This window comes from Ammospiza caudacuta, chromosome 15 (genome assembly GCF_027887145.1).
Source record: "Ammospiza caudacuta isolate bAmmCau1 chromosome 15, bAmmCau1.pri, whole genome shotgun sequence".
Classification (NCBI taxonomy): Eukaryota; Metazoa; Chordata; class Aves; order Passeriformes; family Passerellidae; genus Ammospiza; species Ammospiza caudacuta.
The window spans coordinates 16,090,622-16,110,106 of record NC_080607.1 but is presented as its reverse complement, the minus strand read 5'-3'; the positions used below and the strand labels follow the sequence as shown (position 1 = coordinate 16,110,106).

Below are 19,485 nucleotides of genomic sequence, written 5' to 3'. Positions count from 1 at the left end.
GTGTGCAGGGATTCCCAGGAGGTTTCTAGCCCCGAATGTCCCTCAGGTTATTTCCAGCAGGAATTCTGTTGGTTCCTCTGCACCCACTCCCAGTGTGCTGAGTGAGAAGCCCTGTCAGAGTCCCAAGTCTGTGGCTTTGTGAGCCAAGTGCTCCTGATGGAGTCAGATATTCAGTTAGCAGAAGGCTCTGTGTGGCAGCAGCCAAATCATTTCACTTCCCTCCCCATCTGTTAAATGTATATCTGCTATTTCAGGCAGGGCTGTGTGGTTTAATTTAATTAATGCTTGCAACAGACTGTGAGAGCATTTCAAGGAAGGTGCTAAATAAGGGCACAGCTTTTTAGGCTCCAGAAAGGGGGTTTTGAGCTGATTATGGTTTCTGAAAAGTTTAGCTTTAGATCAATACCAAGAGATTTTTCACAGCTCCTGTGTCACAGGGAGACCAAAATTACTCTGCTCCACTCTTTCCAACAGGTAAATGTGGGAAAAAGGCTGTACAGACTCCTCCCTCTGCATAAAGAAATTTGAGATCAGTAGTGATAATATAAAAGGAGGTCCATAGATCCCTAACAAATAAAACCCCAGTATTTGAGAATGAGAACCTATTTAGGATTTAGAATCTTGCCAACCTCCAGAGCATCCTTTAAAAAATAGACTCTAATCCTATCTCAAATGCCAAACAAAAATACCAATTAAATGTCATTTTCTTTAAAGATGAGGTGACCTTCTCTAGAAAAGGTGAGGCATTAAATTTAAAAAAAACCAAACCCTTTAAAGCGAAAAGGAACCAAAACAAATTAACCTCCCATTTCACACCATGCTCCCAAGACGAAACAAAGTTTTAACTGCAGTTCCTGCATGCCCTGAGGAATGTTTTCCCTCTGCATTTGCAGGGTTTTGTGTCTGAGCCCTGCTCAGCTGCAGTGCTGCTTTCTGACATTAATGTGTACAAATGCTCCTTGCACAGCAGCACACAGATCTCTGTCCCTCTGGGCCATTCCTGCTCTCCAGAAGTTCCTGTTCCATCCCCAGGAGCTGCCTTTCTAATAACTTTCCTTTCAATGCATGTCCCAGGTACTTTGCCAAGAAAATGCAAGAAAGAGCTGCTGGCAGTGAAGCTACGGAACAGACCGAGCAAGCAGGAGCTGGAAGACAGGAATATTTTCCCAAGGAGAACAGATGAGGAGAGACAGGAAATCCGGCAGCAAATTGAAATGAAACTCTCAAAGTAAGTGTTGTGAATGAGAACAGGGAGGAGCCTCCCTTTACAATGGAGCATCCTCTGAGCCCTGTCAGAGGCACTGCCACCCACCCCCAGCTCCATTGTCTGCAGGGAACCATCCACAAAACAATACAGCACATTTTCAGCTCTCGATCAGCCACTGGAGAAAAAAATCTTAACTCTTTCAGTCAGGATTGTCTTGATTTCAAGGGAAAACAAGACAGAAGTCAATTTGGGAGACAAAATCCTGCCAAATCTACCTGCAGCTCTGCTGCTGCAATCAAGATTTGGAGGTCCTCCAGAAAAGCCAGTGCTTTAACAAAAATAGTAGTATAATTATTTATCAAGCAGATTTGGCTTTGTCAACTTGAGCTGAATGTGAGGATAAAGGCAACTGTTAGAGCTGCACATTTCCTTGCCCAGAGGAAAGCTGCTGCACTGGTGGCTACACTGGTGCCTTAAGGCAGCAGCAGCATTGCCCTCACCTGGGGAAGGTGTGAGTCCAGCTGCAGGCACGGCAGGGATGCTCTGGTTTGAGCAGTAACCAGGGCAACAGGGGAGAGCTGTGAGAGAAACAGCATCACTGTGGTGGGCAGCCTAAAGCAAAGGCTGGAGGTAACTGGGAGGCTCAAGCTGCACCATTTGGGTTTTGTGTGTGCTTTTTAAGGGCTGCATTTGGATATCTGCAAACATGAATATTTTAGAGGAGACAAAGTGGATTGTTAAATAATCTGTGCTGTGCTGCCCACACAGGGACAGCGAGCGCTGCTCACCGCCAAAATGCTTGGAAACAAATTGGGAAACATGAACAGAAATTCATTTTCAAGGCTTATTAAATATTAAATATCTCAAGCTTCTCCTGAAAGAAACATTTATTGATATTTAGACTAACTCATTCATGTGCATGCTTTTGATTAAACTTTACCTCCGGGGACAGGGAATGAGAACAAATGTGTGGATCAGAGCACAAGTCCTAATGGAGCAGAGTTTATGGAGGAGAACATCTCTGCCCTCACCACTCCTGCCCTCAGCTAAGGAACAAGCTGCTGAGGGAACACAGAGGAGGTTCTGGGTGCCCTTCATGGTGCCCCTGCAACAGCAGAGATGGAGTTATGGTCCCTCCAGTCTGAGTGACTGCACAGCAGCACTTTGCACCCAAAGGGGAGCAGAGCTTTGTGCCAGGGGCTGCACAACTCAGTGCAGTGCTGACCCTGCCACAGAAAACATGTACATCCAGACAAGCAGGAAAGATCCCTCTACAATGCACATTGAGTTCCAAGAGTTACAGGCAGAGCAGATGAGAGGTGTGTCCCATTAACATCCATCACTTCAGGAAGCAAAGATAGGTCTTGATCACTCTGACCTTACAAGCTTTGTGCATGCACTTCAGGGAAATATTTCACATTGCACCCAAATATCATTATTTCCATTATTTTATCCATTTGATAACTCATGAGATATCTTCATATATCAAGAGCCTAATCTGATTGCTTTAAAATACACAAAAAATGGCTTCCACCCTACTGCATCCCTAAAACCAATTCAACCATCACAAACCATTCACTGAATGAGAAGATTGTCATACCCAGCCCCATCTCCTATTGCTGAAATGCTTACAAGGTCACATCTCTTTTCAGCCCTGCCTGACTCCTCTTAGTCTGAAAGGTCTGATGAAATTGCAGCTTCAGTTGCTGTAACTACAGCCTTTATCTCTTTATTTTCATTTACCATTTGTCTTGCTTAATAATGAGCCTAAAGAAATGCAGTGAGGGATGCATCCCTAGAGTCAAATGCCAGTACAAGGACTTGCAGAGGACACTGCTGGACCGGTGACAGGGACTGGCCACCACCAGGAGGCAGGAAATTTGCTGTGTGTAGGTGAATGCAGCTAGGGGAGCCTCCCCTGCCTGCTGTGATCTCATGCAGCAATCTGGGGTGCAGCCCATCAGGGTCACTGGTGATGTCTAGAGGATGGCTAAAAGCCATCTTTGTTCCAAGTGCTGGAAGTCAGGCCTTAATTTGGTTCCTTCTTCCTGGAATGTGGAGGACTGAGCGCATTTCGGGGAACAGACGGCACGGAGATTGCTGGAATGGCCAGGAAAAAAGGCAAAACAGATTGGGAGCAGTCTCCCACACAACTTGCAGCACATATGTGCTGGCAGAGCTCAGCTCAGCTCTTAACTCATCCACCAGAATAGAACACGGCCGTGCAAACAAGCTCAGGTGGTGGATGAATGCAGGAAAATATTTACAACACCAGGAAAAGCAAGTGGGTGTCTAAAAAACCCAACAGCCAACCAACAAAGTGAAAGTGAATTGTGGCTAAGGCCAAAGAGCCAAAGCCCTAGAGATATCCCTTTGGAGTTTCTGATTAGAACTCACCTCACAAAACCCAGGCCACCCCAGAGCCCACACTCAGAGCAGAGCCTGGCTGCGGTGTGGAAATGAAACCAAACTGGGAAGAGTGAAATTCTTGGATGAGCTTTTGAGGTGTTTGCACTCATTCATTTCACTGGTACTTGTGCAGCACGGTCTCTGTGTGACACCCTGGAGGTTTTACAGCTAAGGAATGTAGTGCTGGGGTGGGAATGCTGCCTGGGAGATGGGAGCCAGTAGAAATGTCTGTTCTCTCCAGGGCTTTGCCACTACCCATGCAGAAAAGAGCAGTGCTGCTGCTGCAATAGCAACACTTAGATAACAGCAAATCCACATGTACAATCAGGCTATAGATCTGTGTTTAGCACAAAGAATGATCTGTGGGCAGATCAGCAAGTAGTTATTCAATGGCTGACTGCATAAGAATGGCACATAACCAGGCAGTTGTTAACAGGGTCGATATTTTTCAGCACAGTTGAAGGGGTTTGATGGTCTGTATCTCTCTAGCAAATTGCCTCAGCCCCACAGCTAACACAGCCTCACTCTGTACTCTGGAGGGAAGGATGTACTGACATAGATAATGTGTAAAATACACCAAATAACGGTGTTTATATAGCTTTAAAAATGGGGAGACAAAAGAAGAGCATCCTCTCAAAACCACTGTATTATTTAAGTGGTTCTGGTTGTAACACATTTCAGCAGCAGCTGTGAACCTGCTGAGAAAAGGTACTCTGCTATCACTCTGATGGGTGTTTATGAAGTCAAAGCTAAAACCCCTATTTTCCTTCACCTTCCCACTCATTCCATCTCAAAAGAGAGATTGGGAAATTCTGTATTTTGAGACAAATTCTACTTTTACAGCAGTGCAAATCTACCGACTTCAGATTTATTATTGACTGACAGAGGCATGAGGAGAGATTCCAGGATTCATTTATGTGCATGGCTGCTTTTGAAAAGTGTATTTCCTGTATTTTGTGCTCGCAGCCAATTTAATCTACCACTTGTTGCCGTGGAAACACGGACTTTTCTCTCCTCCTCCCTCCAAAATGGCACTATTCCAGTTTTCCCTATGCTGTAGTGCTTCTCATCCATGCATCCCCAGTGCCCCAGAGCATGGTGAACTCTTGAAATACTCTACTGTGCATTAGGCAACAGGGCTCCTAACAGGTCTTGGTTCCATTATTGTGTGTTCAGAGCACAGATAATAAGCCCTCGATGGAATTCAGTGAATTGAGAGCTCGTTGTGTCACGAGGCAGAAGAGACATTTGCAAGTAGGATTGTTTGCAGTATCTGCTTCCTGTCTCACAGACACGCTTTGTTCTAGAAGGGGTTTCAGCTGAAACCTGGGGGAGTGAAACACTTGCTAGACTGAAGGGTGACTCAGGAAAAGGTTGTTTAATTAAATTTGATATCTGTTTGCAAAGTTGATGCTTGAAGTGCCTGGGTGGCTTTTGCTTCATGAGAACGTAACCGTAGTTAAAGACACTCCAGTATAACTTAATGTCTCAATGAAAATACAAATTCCTTGAAAAGATTATACGTGTAATATTCACTTTGTGTACTGCTTCACCTGTTCTGATATTTGTACAAGTACACATGATGCATGAAGTGGCACTTAGAAGATAATGGGGACAGGAATTAAATACAGAAACGTGGGCAGAGGAGTCAGACAGGAAGAACAAAGGGTTTTTATACACAGAGAGGAACCAAAACTTGAGCACCTAAAGCTGATCTTTACCACACTGAAAACATTGGCTTGGGGAAGTGGATGATGCTGGACCAAGGTTTCCTGGCAACAAGAAGTGAAGAGGAGGCATCTTTATTCAGTGGTTACCACATCTGGAATCTGTAGGTGTGGTGCTGCCCTGATCCTGGAGAAGCATTTCTGAGTTGACTCACCCAGGAACTGCAGATGTAGCCAAAAGCACACCCAGATGAGACCCTGGTTTGTCCCTCAGGTAACAAAGTGTGAAGTTCACAGTGCTGCTGGAGACAGAACAATACCAAGCAAAAAGCACTTGAGACTGGCAGCTTAAAAGCAAAACGGCACCACAGCTCAGCACAAAGCACTCACAAAGACAGCTTCACCTACTGACAGCACAAAAGCTGTGCCATGTTTCCCAAGGACAGCACATCCAGTGCCACTTCTCCACAGAATGTCTCAGGGCAGCTTTGCTCACTGAAAAGCCATCAGCCCTTCAGACGGTGACACTCAGCAGGGAACTGGGCTGAATGCACAGAACTTTGGGGAACATTTTGTTTAGATTGACCAAAAAAAGTGGTAAGTGGGTACATGTAGAGACTACTGGTAGTCCTAATGCAGAAGTTTAGGAGATGCTGAACTGAGCTAAGCTCACCTGGGGATTAGCAAGGTTTTTCTGATGAATCTCCAGCTGTGCTCCAACTCCCAGTCACTGGACTAAAAACCAGGGAACTGCCCTAATTTCAGAAGGCTGGGAAGACTTGACACAGATTCATTCCAGAGACAGGAAGGCAGGGGGGGCAGATACAAAGAACAGATCAGCTGTCAGCCCTAATTAGCTGTGTACAATTTAATGCATTTCAGGAACCATCCAGGTAAGCATCTTGCTGATGCTAAAAATAACCTCAGCAAGCTCAGCGTGGGTGTGTGTGCAAGGCTCAGCTCCTCACACCAGACAGGAGCTAAATATAGAGCCAATTGAAATCTGTGGGCGTGGGGAGCCAAGGGAGTCTCCTGTCTCCTCATCTCTCCAGCAAGATGTGATGCAGCTGGGGGCTGCTGTCAGACCTGCTCATGGCTGCAGGATTTTATTAGGAGTGTGCACAGCACCCATGTGCTCAAGTGAGGATTTGGGGTTTTTTTTAATGGTTTGCCCATTTTCAGTTATGGCCTCTGCTTTTCAGGCTATGGAAAAGAAAGATGTTGTGAGGGATGGAGGGGGGAGCAGTAGGAAGAGTGAAGGAGGCGCAAGTGAAGCTGAGATTTTCTTTTTGGTGCTGCCTCCAGGATTAAAAAGTGCAGATTCCAAGGCCTGAATATTCCCTATGCTCTTCCCTGGTGTCAGGCAGTGGCACACAGCTGGAAACCCTGCTGTGAGCACAGTGACAGACAGCACTGGCCTGGTCAAGGGGCTGGGGGTTACTGCCTGCTGCCAGAGTTCCTGAGACAGCCTGCAAGGGTAAAAATAGGAGGAGAGGGAGAAGACTCAAGTGCCATTAAGGTCTCTGAGCAATGAGTAAGTTCAGCCTCCTGTTTATGTGGCTTTTGAAGTCCAGGGGAGATGTAGTGCAGTTCAAATAAAGCATTAGAGAGGGTTCAAGTGCATCTGTACATGCTGTACCTTGACAATGCTGGCCTCTTGTCTAGATGGCTGAGAAAGGCTTCTTCCCTTTCAGACATTAAACTCCAAGAATAGAACCAAACCCACTAACACCAATCCCTTGGTCAGGTTTACTTGCCAAGCTCCCTGAGTGTGTGATCATACCAGGCCCTCTGGACAGCAGCTCTTGAAGCAGAGGTGCTTCCTTGCTTCAGCAGCACTTGTACAATTAATTATGGAGCACCCAGTCAGCTCTGGGCAAGAGCCTTGATCTGCAGCTGAACCAGAATGAGCAATTTGCTGTCTCAGACCAGCCCACAGCTCGTCTGGCAAGAATTTTGAACACACTAATTCACTTATAAAGGGTTGAACCACAGTTGCCTTTGTCCTGGGTTATTTCCTGGTCTGAGCACAAGCACACGACCCAGAGGTGCTCTCAGGGCAGGCCTGGATTGCTGAGGATTCAGCATCCACCTCCTACTGAAAATGGGGAGTATTTGTGCCAACATGAGACAATGTCACTGCTGAGGCTGTAAATTCTGCCAGGCAACAACATGAAGTTCCAAATTCCCAGGGCACAGCTGATTAAAGATTGTCTTCTGAGAAGACACTATCACCTTCCACTGCTCTGTTCTACTTGCCTGGCTCCAGTGCTGGGAATTCCTAATCAAATCTGTTTTCCACAGCACAGGGAAGGCAAGGGCAGCAGGTCAGACCACAGCGGGCAAGAGAAGAGCAGAGCAGCAGGTGGAAACATAGATAGGAATATACAGGGCCTTTTCTGGGACACAGAGTCAATTCCTCGAATAGATCTGACATAAGTGGCACAAGTGAAACTAGAAATATAAAAATCAGAGCACAGAAAGCTGTAAGTATCACAGAGCAGTATAGTCACATAAATAAACTTGCAGAAAAACTGCTTAAGCAAGTATCATTGAATAAGGAAAAAGCCTTTTTTGGGAAGAAAACAGTGCACTTGTTTTGCCCTGCCAACCCACCCACCACCAGCAGCTCATGCTCAGCTGAGATCCTTTCCCAGAAATTGGGCAGCTCCCCACGCCTGAAGATCTGGGCTCAACCCCTGTGGTGAGACAAGCAGTCATAAAGCAAAAAGGAAATGCATAAAATGCCAGTAATGCTCTGTAATGCTTCACCTTACACTGGATTATGATTCAGGTCCTTGAGCTCATGTGGGTCTGCAGTAAAAGTAATTACAGAAAGAAATTAATTTAATTTGCAGAGCTTAATTGATAGAGACCAAAGTAAGCTGCTCTGGTTGTCACAGTGATTTGTGCTGTTGTGGGATGAAAAGCTCATCAGAACAAGGTGCTGTAGCACTTGTGAGCTCCTGATAACCCAGGGGTTGGGCAGGGAGGGATTCAGGCATTCACAGTGCCAGCCCTCACTTTGTATAGGCATGGTCACTGTGTCACTGAGAGGATTTAGGATTATGGTTTTTTGGGTTAGATCTATTAATGAAATTCAGGAAAAATGTTTTCTGCACTGAAAGCCAAGCACTTACTTCACTTAGTTGGAGCAGAAGCCAGATGGGATGGACAGTGTGTATCTGAAAGGCTGTGAACTGCATAAGCACAGTCTCAGCCAGAAAGGGGTTTGGCTGCCTTTTTTTTAACACATCCATTTCAGATGTGCCACTTCAAAGCATTCGAGAACAAAAGAGAGGGGTAAAGTTTGGATGTTGTGTTGGTTCTCCTCCCACTTGCCTTTTACATTTATAAGCCCAAATTTTTAAATTCTAAAAAAAAAGGGGTAAAGAGATTTTTAAAAATTTTAAAAATTTCAAAGAGAGGGATAAAGTTTGGATGCTGTGTTGGTTCTCTGCCCACTTGCCTTTTTAACCTAACCAAATTGAAAGGCAGACTGGATATCAATGAGTGTCACCATGACTGTTGCAGTGGATTGCCTGCAGAATACCTAAATGGTCACTTCTCCCACAAAATCTGAAATGTGGCTTGGCTTGGAAAAGAAAAACTCCTTAATGTGCAGAGCCACAGCTGCACACACTCTCCCTGGGGCACAGCACTGAGCTATCCCTGCTTTATGGGGAGGGCTCTCAGATGAATCACCTGTGCTTTCCCATGAAGAACTTGATCATATTTTTGGGCTCTCTTCCAAGAAAACTGTGTCTCAGCACATGTGATCCAAGGAAGCTGTAATTCATCCCCTGCCATTTCTGGTTCACCAGATTTTTGAGTTACTAAAGTTCCCTCCTCCTGCACTCTGAGCACAACTTCTGTAGCCTGGTTCATTCAGGATCTCAATTCCTCCAGGAATCACAGGCTTGGGCTTGCTGCTTTCATATGGAAAACTGGGTCAGTCTAGCACAGTTCCTGTGGTTTCGAAATAACTTCAGAGAAGGTGAGGGGGGAGAAAATTGAAAGAAATAAATATTTAGAAAACAGGAAGTGGGGGAAGGAGAGAAAATAGGTCAGAACAGAAGGTCACTGATTTTCCTCAATAGATGATGTGCAATTGTATCAATTATTAAAAAATGGCTCTAGCTAAGTCTGATTCCATTGCCTGTGCCCAGCTGGAAAGCTGCAGCTGGATAACCAGGTCTTGGGAGCTTCTTCAGTCAGCCAGAGTACTGCAAGCTTCCTTCAGTATCTGTTTTTCAGGATAATTAACTCATCCAAGTAGGCAGCACACTTCCTTGACCTCCCCAGACTCTGGAGAGGGTTTTTTTTTATTTCTGGAAAACACTCTTATTTTCTATCTTTTCCTTTAGCTCTCACATACAACACACCAGAGAACAAACAAACAAAACCAATCACTCCCAGGTTTATCAATCCATGCTCATGGTTTTATCTAGTGAAATTAAGAAGAAATTGACCACACCTTTGGAGGTTGAGGACCTTCTCCTGTTTAAAGTCCACTTATGCAGAGGAGATCAAGGCAACTGGGAAACAAGAACCAGCAGGCTGGCAAAATCTGAGTCTTAAATCACATCAGAAACAGGTACTGCAATCTAGTTAGTCCATTGTTCTGCAAAGATGTGTCACTTGGCTTTCATAAAGCTATGCAGAATACCGGCAAGAAACAAAGAGCAGAGCAAAACCTGAGTGCCTCACTGCAGGAAAAAACCTCTCAAAACCAAGACTACATGGCTCACAGATGAACCACCAGTGTCATTTGCTTGAGATGATCGTATTCATTAGGCAAATTAAATTCTGAATGAATTAATACTTCATTAGTTTCTCAGAAATTATGTTAAATAAAAATTAAAGCCAGGCCCTCTCAGCAGCCTCTGCAGAAAGCAGCTGGCCTGCTGCACAGAGATCAGCCTAATTTGAGGGTATCTGCAAAAGCCATATTCTGGCCAGGCTACACTGCAGCCTTGTTCTAATCATCACTGGGAGTGGCTGCAGCACTTCCAAATACCACCCAGCTGGGGAAAAATCCTCCTTCTCAAGAGAGGGTTAAACAAACCAGGACTGATGTGGTAAGGGAAGTTTTATTTATGGGCGTAGTGCAGTTTAACTGACAGAAATCCCTTTATCAGCCTGTTTACACCATGAAGGCAAAGGTAACAGGGAATGAATGTGTGTGGAAATGCCAAGCTCAGGGGTGATGGGAGCAGGAGGCTCAGGGCCAGCAGGGAGTGTTGGTGGGGAGAGGCCAGCACTGCAATGCTGGGACTTGCACCAGCTGCAAAAGGCAGGGCAATGGCTCTGAGGGAGGTGTGTGCACAGAGCCAGGACCTGCCTGAGCCTGGGAGCCACTGCCAGCTCCCACAGCTCTGCCTGCCCTTCCCCGCCCGCAGCCCCTCCTCAGCAGGGAACAGCTCTGAGGACAAGCACGGAGGTGGCACCAGGGGATCCTTTCCTGAGAGCACTCCCCAAGGTTTTGTGTGGCAGCCTTGAGCTTTGGCAGTGACAGTTCGTGTTGTACCACAACAAATCAGGGCTGTAACTTCCAAACATGATGTTACATAATTGAATTTGTACATTTTATTCAGTTTTCAGAAGATCAGAATATTCTGTTCTATGTGAAATTTGCCAGCAAATTCTATTTGGATTTTCATGACCATAGCTAAACACAGGATCCTAAACAAAGTTAAGGAGGATCCCAGAAGGCTCTGGGGAAGAGCAGGCAGAATATAAGGATGACATTTTAAAACTCAAATCCTGCCTGTGTTTTCCAGTAAGTTAGCCTGTCTGCAGTGCTCAGTGTCACAGTGGCATCAAGTGACAAGTCATACTCCTCGCCTTGTCCAATTTAAAAAACAAAGGGAAACAGAATTACCACTTGTACAGGGAAGTTAATAAATTCCCAGAGGGGCTGCAAATCTGTTTTTTCAGACAATACAGTTTGCCACATTCTCCTAACCTATCCAACAGATATAACCACGTAGACCAGCTTTGCAGAGCACTGTGAGAGCTGCTGGTGAAAGAACTACAAAATTAATGATTATTGAGACCAGGGGACTCACACTCCTACAGACTTCTTGGGCCACATCTTTGAGCTGTCAATGGAATTTCTCATTTCACTCTGCACTGAGAGCAGGAACACTCTTTGCACTGAAAAACCAACAGATAACCCCAAGAGAAATTTTGAAAGAAGCAAAATATTAAAAGCAAATGAGAGTGCAGTAAAGAGCAGGGTTCAGAGCCTGCTGTGGCTCTGGCCAGCCAAGGTTGGTGACAGTGATGCCAAGCTGTTGGACTGTCCTGGAAAGTGCTGGGCAAGCAAGAATGAGCACAAGAGGAACAGAAAGCAGCCCAGCAGATGGTGAAACGCTGCCTGCAGGCAGGGATCCCCATCCTTGGGAAGCTGTGTGGGTGAGTGACAGGCGAGAACTGGAAGGTGCTGCCTTGCCAGGGGAGCGTTCCCAGCGAGGTTCTGCAGCCTGGGAGCAGCTGTGCAGCCACACACAGCTCCCAGCAGGGCCTGCCTGTCCCAGCAGCAGCTGCAGCTCCACAAATTGCTGCCATTTAGGCTTTTCCTTCAGGGATTACACAGAGTGCTCCGAGAGTGCTGCATTTGCCTTGATTTACTACAGTAATTCAGAGAGATGCTCTTTGCCATCTAGCCTGACACTACAGAGTTTGCAAAAAGTGCCTCAGCATGTCCCCTCCTGCCCGGAGCTGCTGGGTTAGGAGGTTCACAGCCCCATACCCCAGCTCTGGGGTAAATCCTCGCTGCAAAGACACCTTGCAGAGGTTTATTTGTCACCTCCCAGACTTTGCAGATTGCCACAGGGTCCTTGGTATGTACCTCCAGGTGACAGGGAAGGATGTTCTCCAGACCTCACACCTATGGGGAAATTCCCAGCAGCTCACACCCATGGCAGGAGGGGCCTCTCTCAAATCCTTCTCCATCCAGTGAGGGGGAGGAGGAGAATTGGCACACAGCTGCCAGCCCACACACACCAATACTTTGTCTGCTCTCTGCAAATCCAGCTGTGGTTTCTTCCAGTGACCCAAATCCCACAGCTGCACATTGCAGTGGCATCTGTTGTAGGGGCAACCGTTCATGGATTAAGTGCACAGTACTGCAGGACCTTAGTGCAGCCCTGAGCATCCCAGCTGAGGCCAGGACACACTGGGACACTTCCATCCATGGACAATATCTCTGTTTGCTGCACTCTGAAACAGAGCTAGAGCTACAGACAGAACTGACATGTCTCCCTGTCATCCTGTCCCTGTCCTCACTGACTGCCATGGCTGGACTTGCACTCCTGGCTTCCCAGGAAATTGAGTCACCAGCCTACAGACATTTCATTTTGTTCAGGGAACAAAGGTGGCTGACAAGGCAGCCCCAGCCTCCCTGGAGGAGAGCAGGCACGAACATTGTATTAGGGATTGTTCAGACAGCGAAGTAAAAACTTGGCTTTTTTATTTTCTTACCTTTCCCCCTCTTTTCTTATTTTTTATCATAACCCAGTAAGCACCCAGAAGTATGCAACTGTCACTAGGATAGGAAAATCTCAAGTCAGTGGCAAAATCTCCCCCACCACTGGGCTGAGATTTGCCTCTGTCTGCTGCTTGTTTCAGAGTCCCTCCTGCTGCTCATGCAGTTGCTATCAGAGTAGATTTTAGTATCACTTCAGCAGTAGATAGGCAGCATTGCTTTTGGCTTTTTTGTTCTGTGGGAACACAGAGCTCCATTCCTATTTCAGGAGAGAAAAGAAAGGGGGGAAAAAAAAGAAAGAAAATCCCTTGCTTTACAACAAAAGGTTATTAACCATTTTCAGTGACCTGCACAATGTGACCAGGTCATACTGAGCACCTGGTTTCTGCTGAAGACCCTCCAGTACCCATTTTATCATTTTATACCCAGCGTGGATCTCTCCTCAGCCTTCAGCAGAGGAGGGGCACTGGGAGCTGCACCACTCTCTCTGTTATTTGAAGAGTGTGTTCTTTCAACACTTTGAGCTATTTTTAGCTTGAAAGTATTGCCCAAACCAGCTCTTTGCCCAGCTGCAAGGCAGAGCAGAAGTGAGAACAAGCTGCTGTTGATGAGAACAGTGCTGCTCACACTGACACTGCTGCTGAGCAAGACACCCATCAAACTGCAGACAGGGAACGTGTCTTTGGCTGAACAACCCATTGCACTTTTGTCACCCAAATAACTAAATATTGTAATTCTATCACAAACAGGACAGATCCACTATCCAGCAGCTCTGTTAAACCACAGAGTGGGGAAGGAGGTGGAAGGGAGATGAGGAAGCTGCTGCTCTGAAATAAGCAGTTATCACATTTAAACCCCATGTCAGCATGCTAGTTCTTGCATATTAACTCAGATGGAATTTAAAGCTGTTATTTTATGTTGGTCCCACAATGTGCAACAACATCCTCCAAGAGTCCTTATGTGAGTGTGGAGAGAGGTATGAAAGCAAAAGCCTGCTGAAGGTGGAGGAAGGATGCTCAGCAGCTGGGCTTTGAACTGGGCCCTGATCTGCTCCCAGCTGTGCCTGGCCCTTCTCCCTCACACCTTGGGAAATGAGACACCCAAGGTCAAATGCAGGAGGGCTTTACAGGTGGTGAGAACAGTGATTACCCTCAAGCCTTCTCCACTGAATCCTCTGGCACAGTTAGAGCCTGGCTGTGTTGTTGTTTCAGCCCACACAGTGCTCACAGCCCTGTGCAATAACAGACCTGTCACAGGGCAGGTCCTTCAGGGACAGTGGGTTGTGATACAAGGGTCATGCTGGGCAAGTCTGTGGTTTCTATTTCAGCTGAAATCTGAGCCCTTTGCAGGGCTCCTATCCCAGAAATGATAATGATGGACAGCTGTAATTGCCTGGTAGATGAGTGACAACATAATTAACTGAACTCGTGCTGATTTGCAGCTTTGAAAATCCAGACAGAACTAAAGGCCAAACAAATAAACAACACATGTAATTAAGGCAACATTTAAAGCCTCTGTGTTTATCTGCAGTTTTCTTATTTGGATGCAAAAAATAGTACATGATGGCACAGAGACACAAATATCAGGGGACTTTAAAGAATGCAACTCACAACATTTACCAGACCAGCTCACCCTCTTCACACTGCTCTGAGCTCCCTACTGCCAGAGAAGCTCAGTAACTGCTCTTAGGATGACTCCAAGGGCTGGAGAACCTCTGCTTTGGGGTTGTTCAGCCTAGGGACAAGAAGCTTCTAAGGAGACAATGCTGGGGCCTTCCAGGGATTAAATCTGGTTATATAAAAAGAGGGAGAGCAACCTTTTCTATGGGCAGATAGTGATAGGTCAGGGGGGAATGGTTTTAAACTGAAGGAAGGTTGGGTTGGATCAGATATGAGCAAGAATATTTTTACAGTGAGGGTGGTAAAACACTAGAACAGGTTACTCAGAGAGGTGGGGGATGTCCCATTCCTGGAAAAATTCAGTGTCAGGCTGGATGAGGCTCTGAACAACCTGATCCTTCTCGAAGATGTCCCTGCTCATCACAGGGGCGTTGGACAAGATGCCTTTAAAGGTTCTTTCCACCTCAAACTATCCTGATTCTATGATCTCCCCTGTTATGGGAAATGCTGGCACATCAGTTCCCACTTTTTACACGATCCAGAATTACCTTGGGGTAAAAACAAGTTTGTGTCTCCGTGTCTGCCTTCTAATTTTGTACAGAGAAGTCCCTCCCACCACAGATTTACTACTACCCATAATTGTACATTGCAAGCAGGCACAGAGCAGTGCGTGGGTGACTCAAAGCCCTGGCACACATCCTCTTCACAGCTACTTATAGGAAGGATGAAAATAAACTTCTTGTTGAATTGAACATGATGTTCTGGCAACAGAGCTGCCTATTTAAGAGGCAGAGCCTCTGCCTCCTGATGGGCAGCAGACACAAGCAGCTTTATGAGAAGCAAAACCAGGGCACTCCCATTTCTCCTCCCTTTGCCTGGGCTGTGAGAGGGATCCTTCCCACCACCTCCCTTCCCAATTCATCTGCAAAACCACCTGACAAGAGGAACAATCAATGCAGTTGCTGCTGGGTACAGCTCATTTACTGATGGCTGGATTGATTGCTCCCTTGTCAGTGCAGGGTCCACAGGCACATGCACGTGTCCAAGTCTACCCAGTTCACTCCTCCCTTTGGAGAGGATCATCACAATCACATGGATCTTACTAACACCAGCAACAGGAGTCCAAAGTGAAACTTTTGGCTTCAGCTATAAACCCGAAAAAAATTCAGTTTTGTGTCAATTGTACACACAGATACTGTGCAACGGATTCTATGAAAAAACATATTTGGGAAACAGGAACACATTCTGGGGACAGATAAGAAACCACAGAAACCTGAGCTGTTTTTCACTGGATTCTGCTTGAATGCTTGCTTGAGTCTGCCAGGCAGGTGAGATACACACTAATAAGAGGAGAGGAGTAGAAAGGAAGGAGTGTCTGAGGTGTGGGAAGTCAGCACAGCCCCACATGCACACAGAGGCTGCAACTGTCCCAAATTGGCCGCTCATCAGCCAGTCTGTGCCCACACCCGCAAGCCCTCAGCCTGCTGTGGCTTTGCTGGGATGCAGCTCCCGCAAGGGACAAAGCAGACCCTGCTGAGGGTCCCTGTGAGGGCAGAGGAGGTGGCAGCAGCTCCTGCTCCCAGGACACATGGATGCACTGCCCCTCTGACAGCAGCCCTGGTGCTGGGACATGCACATCCTCAGCCTGCTGAGCACTCAGTCACCTGAAGCTGCCCAGTATGATCAGCCCCTGTGTAGCAGTGCTCCCAAGACATTCATTCCCTTCAATGAGAAGGAGACAATCTGGCAGTGTGAAGCAAATAATGATCTCTGATCAGCAGTCAGAGGCACATGTGCGAGTGGCTGTGTTCACAAACGTGACCCTGCTCCAGAGGGGATGAGCCATTTGTGGCTTTCCCCACACCCCAAATCCACATCTACACCTGTGCTCATGTCCAGCAGGATCCTAGCAGGGCTCTGATGGCAGAGGGAAGGCGTGTTGCTGCAATTATACACCACACATGCTCACCAAGGGAACAAGCCAGGCACCACAGCCCCCTGTGAGAGCAGAGGGAGCTCATGGACGTCACAGGATTCCCACGTGCACCTTGCACTGGGAAAACAAACACCTCGAGGCCATGTGCAAACTGAGGTGCCCTGAGACCCAGCTGGCTGCACCTGCAGGGTGTTCTGGGGAGAGCCACAGGGGACTGAGCTAACTTGCAATGATCTGCTCCTCTCACCCACAGGAGGAACACTGGGAGAACACGGGAGCAAGCAAAGCCTTGGCTTTTTAGAGATTATCATAAATATATGTTATCATCTCTCTGAGCCAAAATTACTGGAGAAAACATTCCAAAGGTAGCCTGAAAATACACCCAGAACACTCCCCAGGCTTCAAACCATTCAAGAATACCTGCTGCTTTAAGGTTTATGCTCACTTTGCACAGAACAACAGTAACACAAAAATCTTTGCTATTTTTCTGAACATGAGAAAGAGCTGTACATAAAAAACTGTATAACCATTCCCTTTTACCCCACACACTTAAGGTGATTACTTTAGTATTATGAGAAAATGTTGGTGTCTGCCCAAACTTGGAGCATCTGACACATGTGCAGCAATCTCTGAACTGCACCCAGACGCCCCTTACAGCAAAGTGACTCTGGTGCCTCCCATTGTGCTCAGTTTCACAGATGCAGCTGCAGTCACCGCTGAATGCTGCCAGTCCAGCTCCACTCACTGCTTCTCCTGGCATCCTTTGGTTTAAACTAACAGGGAAGCAAAATCCTGGGCTGAGCACTCTTAGTATGAGACCATGGCAATTCCAGTGACACTGTGGGGGAAGCTGAACAGAGGTAGGAGCAGCCTGCAAGTAACTCCAGCATTTTCAAGCAAGGTTCAAGACATTCCCCAAAAGAGCTGGCCCCACAGGTGCTCAGAGGGAGCACTCCTGCCTCACCAGGCAGCACAGAAATACCAAACCGAGGTTTTCATAACACCCAGGAACAGAAGACCATTAATTGGCTGTTTTTCCCAGAAGCAAGAAATAGATATCCAAATCAGCTGAAAGGAAATCATTATGGTCACACAACAGAAGTGGTGGACTATGTAAGTGCTCCCCACGGAGCTCACAGTCACCTTGTTGAGGTGAGTCCACATGGAGCTGTGAGTCCCTGAGTGAAAAAAGAACAGAAATGAAAAGCACAAGACTCACCCAGCCACGACCACGCTGTGTTGCAGCAGTGCTGGAGCCTCCTGTCCATCTCAGGCACTCCCAGCCATGGCTGCTGGGCAGCACAGGAGCCAGGCTGGCCCCAGGTGAGCCCTCCTCAGCCAGGGGCAGGGATTTCACTGGATCCACAGAAAATGAGGCAGGACTGATTCAAAATCACCTGCACCATACAAAATCCTCTCTCTGCAAAGCCCATGGGGACCATCCATAATTACTGAGGCTCAGGTTTTAGCCCTCACAAAGGCTCCTTCATGGCAGGTGCGTGTTTCATCCTCCAGAGCCTCACACCAGAGTGATTCTCCCCTGCTCTGCAGTCTGCTGGTAATTGTTATTCAGCTGGAGTTTGTTTCCTTTAAATATGGGATGCGAGCATCCTGTCTGGCTGCTCAGTCCCTCCATGCTCTGTCTGTGCTCCCCGTGGTGTGAGGGGAACCGCGGCCATGGTGTCCCCAGGCCCGGTGTCCCTGAGGTGCGGCGGCGTTGCCGAGGCCGTGGCTCCCTCAGCGATGGACAGTCCCTTCTGAGGAAACTCACTGAGCCCTGAACACAGGGGTGCTTCTGCCAGAGACAGGATTTCACAGCTATCAGCATCAGGGAAAACATGAAATAAATATCCGGAACAAAGCACCTGTTGCTTGGAGCCCACAGTACGCCCAGGCCGGCTTATCTGAGGGGAGGACAAACTCACCCAAAATGGTTTCTTGCATTAAAGCTCCTTCAGGAGGGGTGTGGATTCTGACAGGGATGACCTGTGCCCTGCCAGGAGCCCTCAGAAGATGTGTCCTTGTCTCACTCTGGTGGGCCCTGAAGGTGTTCCTGGGGCTGAGGGGCCCCCACAGAGCAGCTCAGGCAGGGTGGGCTCTGCCCTGCAGCAGCCACGGGGGCCTCGCTCTGAGGGGTGAGCGGACAAGGCAGCAGAGTCACTCCACAAGTGGTAAAATGTCACAGTTGAGATGGCCACAACACCCAGAGTATCCCCACACAATTTCAGAAGGCTTCAACCCATACGGAGAACCACCGTACCACTTCAGAAAGCTGCAAGAATCTGCCCTTCTTGTCCTTCAGCCCACCCTTTTATACCCTCCTGTTAATGCATTGCACCTGTGTGCCCTCTGCTCCCTTTGTGATTGGTCAGTGCCCCTGGGCACTCCATGGCTCGTTGCTGCCAATGCTGCTCACCTGCTGCTCACAGCTGTGCCCATCCCAATGCCCACAAACTGTGTGCCACACACAGTCCCATCCCAATGCCCACAAACTGTGTGCCATATACAGCCTCATCCCAATGATCATAAACTGTGTGACACACACGGCCCCATCCCAATCCCCACAAACTGCGTCACACACGGCCCCATCCTAATCCCCACAAGCTGTGCGCCACACACGGCCCCATCCCAATGACCCCAAACTGTGTGCCATACACAGCCCCATCCCAATGACCCCAAACTGTGTGCCACACACAGCCCCATCCCAATGACCCCAAACTGTGTGCCACACACAGCCCCATCCCAATGACCCCAAACTGTGTGCCACACATGGCCCCATCCCAATGACCCCAAACTGTGTGCCATACACAGCCCAATGACCCCAAACTGTGTGCCACACACAGCCCCATCCCAATGACCCCAAACTGTGTGCCACACACAGCCCAATGACCCCAAACTGTGTGCCATACACAGCCCCATCCCAATGACCCCAAACTGTGTGCCACACATGGCCCCATCCCAATGATCCCAAACTGTGTGCCATACACAGCCCAATGACCCCAAACTGTGCGCCACACACAGCCCCATCCCGACGCCCACAAACTGGGTGCCTGCAGTTAAGTCCTGCAGAAAGGGGATCTGGAGCCCTGAGTGACCCTGGGACAGCTCCAGCCCCTGTGACCCATCACTGTCAGGGCACATGGAGCCCTTCCCCT

General features: G+C 47.6%; 1 protein-coding gene across 2 annotated transcripts in view; it reads left to right on the top strand.

Annotated features, from left to right (window-relative positions):
* PHACTR3 (phosphatase and actin regulator 3) overlaps nucleotides 1-19,485 on the top strand; it is a 73,902-nt gene that overhangs the window by 42,418 nt on the left and 11,999 nt on the right. For both annotated transcript variants that reach the window (XM_058814734.1, XM_058814733.1), the window contains exon 8: nucleotides 1,075-1,228. In XM_058814734.1, coding sequence (XP_058670717.1) covers nucleotides 1,075-1,228 — 154 coding nt within the window. The remainder of the gene's footprint in view (nucleotides 1-1,074; nucleotides 1,229-19,485) is intronic.